The 6,000-nt window shown below is 40.9% G+C and overlaps 1 protein-coding gene across 1 annotated transcript in view; it reads left to right on the top strand.

Annotated features, from left to right (window-relative positions):
- Positions 1–6,000, top strand: part of LOC140235052 (putative methyltransferase NSUN7) — a 46,842-nt gene that overhangs the window by 13,751 nt on the left and 27,091 nt on the right. Inside the window, exons 5-7 of the mRNA XM_072315089.1 lie at positions 393–603; positions 955–1,098; positions 5,604–5,705. Coding sequence (XP_072171190.1) covers positions 393–603; positions 955–1,098; positions 5,604–5,705 — 457 coding nt within the window. The remainder of the gene's footprint in view (positions 1–392; positions 604–954; positions 1,099–5,603; positions 5,706–6,000) is intronic.

Below are 6,000 nucleotides of genomic sequence, written 5' to 3' on the forward strand. Positions count from 1 at the left end.
TACAAGATGGCTGTAGGATTCAAGAGAATTCACAGAATATCAAAAACAAACTTTTCTCATGTTTTTAGATGAAATATGACAGATTTAGTGACGGCCTGCAAATGAGCCCTGGCATAACCATTAATGTGAGACCATTAACCTGTTAAGGATGGACTGATTTTGCTACAACATGCCTTTCCCATAGACCCCTGCCCGAATATACTCGGGACTCGTCCTCAACGGGTTAAACCAATGTGTTTGTGAACGGGATTGATAGAGTCTCACATAGTGTCACCTACAATCAGCAGATAATGAAGTCCATGCTGAGATTGTATTTTGATAAGTGTGTGTAAAATATTGACATGACTCATCCCTGAACCCCTCTTCACCCTTGATCTGTTATCTTCTTGCAGGATAAAACTTGCTGCCTTGGTCCACACTCTGTGAAGGCCATGTTGAATGAAGGAGATGACATCATTCATACAAACGTTGGGAATGGCTGGAGTACGGCCCACCTAGCCACACTGACCAATCAGGACAACTGTACCATATATGCCTTTGGTATTAAGGATGATGATCACCTAGAAATGTTGGAGTCTAGGATGGGGAGACTAGGAGTGCACAGTATCCTTTACCAATCTGTAAAAAAGAAAAGAGAAAAGGTTTGCTGCTAAAAGTATCCCAGGTCACTAAGGTCTTTAAAGGAATTGCTGAACTTTTAGTCCTAAAGCTCAAGTTTTGTTTTGCATAAAATGTTCATGACTGTTTGAATTGTAGGTACATACTTATTGCTTATTCTGTTCGATGCACATTCATGTATACCATGTATTAGAATAATGTTTGAACAGAGCTTGCAGTCAGTGTTAGGCTGCCTGACATACTTAGCATGCACACACACACACACACACACACACACACACACACACAAGTACATACATATATTCCATGGTAGCCTTAACTCTGTAATTTGTACAGATGTCAAGTTTGTACGTGAGGACTTCTTGTCAGTGCAGCCCAATGACACAAAGTACAAGGGAGTCAAAGTTGTCCTGGTCACACCCAGGGACTCGAGGTCAGGGGTCACTAATCCTGTGGAGTACATACTCCAGGAAGGAGAGGGTAAGTTTTAGCTGGTTAGTCTTCTCTGCAGCCCTATTCACACGTGACCAGGGGAGCAAAGAATTGAATTCAAATCTTGATACGAGCACGTAAATACAAATGTTTAGTCTCCTATTATTTCCTGCGTATTTCCTTTCAAGCCCCATTTACACATGGCCAGAAATCAGGACTTGAATATTAGACTGCATATGTGACCCTCTACAACAAAAGGATCCTAAAGTCGCTGACGGCTGAGCCGAGAAAATCGAGTTTGAAGTCACATCATCAAAATTGGTCAAAACAATCGGATTTCTGTTTTTGGCATAATTTTGTAGTCTAATGTTTTGTCTATCATCTGCCGAAACTTCAAAGCTAAATGATCAAAGGAAAGACAAATATTCAGCGTTTTTTGGGGCCATGATTTTCCGTCTTTCAATGTAACAGAAACGTGTCCGAAGATTAAGATTAAGCGCCGCAGCTAGACTCCGCCCTTGGCAACGAGGGAGTGATCTTATTGGTCAGTAAGTTACATCCTGATTACTGATTGGTCATGTGTGGACTGCTAGCGCTAAGCTTTAATGAACATCGCGGATGTCGCTAGGAGCATACCTTCTGTTGTCAAGCGGTGAAAACTGCCTCGCCTCCCCTTGATCATGATAGCATCGGAAGGAAAACTTTGATGGCGTTTTTCTCGAAACTGATTTCCTCAACCACTTGACATGCGCTAATAAAATCATCAATATCTCCGCAACCGAGCACTTTTATGAGTTGTGCCATACATGAAATTAAAGTAGAAGAGTAATGCAGCTGTCATTTGTATGACGCACCTCTTGACCCCCGGGAAATGTGCGTCATGGTCGCGTCAAGTACCACCAATTTGATGACGCGTGGTGCCGTCACGGGAGCAAAATGTCCGTCACAATACTGACCCATTATGTGCGTCATAGTCGGTCATTTAACCAGAGTGTGTCAAAAGGTTCGTTAATGGGACCGTCATGTAATTTTGCGAGGCTTCTTGCATGGGGCATGGTATCCCTCCGTAACAGAATAAAACAAACTCGCGATCGCGAGTCGGCCGAATACACCGGCTCCTGGAAACGCGAAAATGACACAATTTTCAATCAGTTTTATTATAACATACTGATACTCACTTCATTCTCGTATGTCTTCTTTTTCTATCTGATGTCAGACTAAAGGTCTTTTCAGAAAGTTTGAGTACAAATTTGCTCCAAAACCACACTACCAAACACGATTTGTGATTAAAATCATCACATACAGCCCGCGGCATCGCGAAGCTCGCTATCCTTCAATCGCATTCACTGTAGTGTAGCATCGACCGTCGACCGTGGAACCTGCAGCAAAACCACGTGCGTGATGTCGACCATGTGGTACATGTATACATACAGTACACGCGTACATACGTATACAGAAGGCGAGGCATGGCAGAGGCCAGGCCCCAAAACACATACAAACGATTATGGAACTAACATTACTGAGAGTCTATTAAAACCTGCATTAACTTAAAATAGTAAATTCTATTTAAACACTAGCCATATAAACCATGTACCTAACTTGGGTTTAATAAGGTTCGTGTTTAAATAGGCAGGGGCTTCAATCAAGCTGTTTTCGAATCGGGGAAGGGGAGGCGGGAGGTTACGGAAAAAATTACTGTGGCCAGGCCGTAGTTTCGCGAAACTAGATAGTTTGCCATAGCAACGTGTATATCAAAACACGCGTTTCTATGGGATGTCCATGAACTAGGGAACGGTTTAGAGAAATTCGAAGTCATTCGAGGTTGAAGTGGTTTTTTCCTACGCATTTGTTTTTTTGTTGTTGTTGTTGTTGTTGTTGTTCATATCTAAAAAATTCGATTTCTTAATTTTTTTTCAACTGGTATTTGGGAGTCTTGTAATATATTTAAAATGTTGATAGAAATTTCTGAATATATTCAGAAAGTACACCTAGGCGCCTACTGTTTGGATAAACGGTAAACATGCAGTCTACGTTCGATACGAAGAAATCATTACGTCTTTCACGAGGAAAAACATACAAAACAAACAAAAAACACCTACGAACGAATGTTGATAGCCAAAACTTTGATAAGTAATAAGCAGTTATCATGAGCGTGAACTGAAATTAATTGTCATGATTTTGTTGTCTAACCAGGTGATGACTGCATCTCATTGAACCTACTCGTAGTGAATTTCTCTGGGCATACGAGACCTTTTAAGTATTTCTGGCTCAGTTGCATTTTTAATTGACTGATTAATCGATCTTTTTTTTATTGTTCAGGGAACATAAGATATTCGATCAAGTACATTATATTCGACTGTTTGATGTTTCCTACTATGCGCCAAAAGAAAGGCTATAGAATCACGATATCTTTGCAATGATTCCTTTAATTCAACTAATGAGCTGGTTCTTCGATCGATATTTCCATGATATTTACACGCTGTTTATTCCAGTGCGCGCATTCTTCCGTCTGGCACGCACCTGGGTGTGGCACCTGCTTTTGTGGAAATTTCCACAAGGGGAGAGGGGTGGGGTGTCAAGTTTCTTCGAGCCGAAGAGACTGCATGTGAAACAATCTCTTCGCTCTAATTTATTGTCATTCGTGCTTTCCCCTTATTCTTTGCTGATATTGAACATTTAGATTTAACTTTACGAAGGTTGGTAGCACGTGGTTCTATTTTGTTGTGAGGTGTATGTAGTTTCTTTTTTTTTTATCATTCTTGGAAAGGTAAAGAAGAGTAAGGGGGAAAGAAGAATAAGAGGGAAAGTAAAATGGAACGAACGGCACGTACGCTCAGCATTCACAGTAAGCCGTCTTTTTACACCAGCATAGTTATCATCATCACCATCAGACATCACTCAGACCATTTTAGCCTTTTCCTATCAACATTAAGAAAAATAAATAACAAATACAAAGTATCAACACCTCCCAACAACACAAATATTTAGAAAAGACAACACACGGCACACTACAGCGGCTGGTATCAAACTTCGTCGCTTCGATTCGAAAAAGTATTGCAGCAAAGCGGAGAAATCGCCGTTACGAAAATAGCAGTGCGAGACACTTGAAAGAATTACGTCAAATACTTCAAAGTATAAAGGGAACGGATAAAGTGATATAAAATGGAAGAAATCGTTCCAAACGATGTGTGAGAAACGACAGTGGAGAACGTTAAGTTTAGTAGTAGGCTTAGGCCCTAGCAACAGTTTACAGCACCGAAAGCTACGCGAAAATAAGGTGAAAATAAATACACATTGGAAACTCGATATTGCGACAAGATCCTTAGGATCAAGTCAATAAACGATACAAAACAAAGGAAATCAATTCATTTTGACCGGAAAATAGTTTGTTATAAGTATTCTGTTGTATGAGATCTCCTTTGATAGGCCGAGAAATACATCGAGCTTCCACGATACTCGGGAAAGACAGTTCGAACGCTTTTCACCTGCACATACTGCAGTGCACATCAATACACGAACAGAAACTCACCTCTTCCTTGCAGAAAAATGATGCAATAACGTTACAAAAAACACACACAACACTCTAAAAATCATTTCATACTTGGGAGGCAAGGGACAAGCGGATGAAGAAGAAGAGAAAAAGAAGCAGACATTGCACAACGGAACGCTTGTACCCCGATTCGAATCGAAACAGGGTACTTCGCTGGAGTGTAGTGGCAGCTGGCTACAGTGTGCAGCTAAGCTACTATACTAACGCTCCCCAGCCGCCCACAACATGGGGATACAGTACCACGGCGATCGAAGTAAACATCCAGGGTCCGTAGGCGACAGGGATTCACGCGGGCGAAGTTCCGTTCGGTGTACACAGTTCGCAGGCAGCGAATTGCGTGAGCGCACACAGAGCTCTGCAGCATTCCAGTCTGGCACGTACTGCGAATAACATGTGCGTCAAGGGTCAGTCATTTTCACGAAGAGGTGCGTCACCATTTTGACTGGTTAATGCGTCAATGTCTCATAGAGGTGGGTCACTTTTTGTGACGGAGGGTACGTCATGGTACCTAAAAGGTATGACGCACATTGGTACTTTGACGCACCTATCCCGGGGGTCAAGAGGTGCGTCATACAAATGACAGCTGCATAAGGGAATAATGTCATGCCATTTTCAGAAAATTGTCGTCCCCCAACTTTCGGATCCATTTGTTGTAGCGGGTCACATTTTGTTACCAACACCAGTCTTAAGACACTGGTTATTTTCTGTTAATTTCTGTTATAGTTTCATTCACACAGGACTAGAAACTGGACATTAAATCTAATCTGAATGCTGTTATTCAGACCCTTTCAGACAGTTTAAAGCATTTGTAACTTTCCACTGATTTCTTTTCTTGCCCCGTCACACCTGACTAGAAAGAGGAGAGGGCTGTTATCAAGACGATAGCTCGTTTCTTTTCTTCTCTTTGACTGTTGTTGGTATCACACTTATCTTTTGGGACAAAAATATAACAATAGAGCTTATGGCAAATTTTAAACTTTTTTCATGTGTCATGTTAACGCAGATCCCAGTATTCTCCGAGAGTTATCTCAGGATGGAGTGGACACAGAAAAGATTGATAACTTAGTACAACAACACATGGATCTCATGAAGCATTCCCTGAAATGTGAGTCTGAGCATATATTATGTTGATTTCTCGTCTTCCATTATTATGCCTAAAACAAGTGTAAATCTTGCTTTTTCCTATTGTTGCTGGAGTTACTTGTTATTATAATTCCTCTTCTAGCTCCCGCTTGTACATTGTGATCTTTGTCCAGTGCATGTGCCAGACACACTATACAATTGATTGATGCTGTGTTGGCATTTTCAGTAATTATAGTCAAGTTCATATCAAATACATGTGATAGTATCCAATTTTTTTTTCAATGCTTCTTTTGTAATTAATGAATTACTACTATAAA

This window comes from Diadema setosum, chromosome 11, assembly GCF_964275005.1.
Source record: "Diadema setosum chromosome 11, eeDiaSeto1, whole genome shotgun sequence".
NCBI lineage: Eukaryota > Metazoa > Echinodermata > Echinoidea > Diadematoida > Diadematidae > Diadema > Diadema setosum.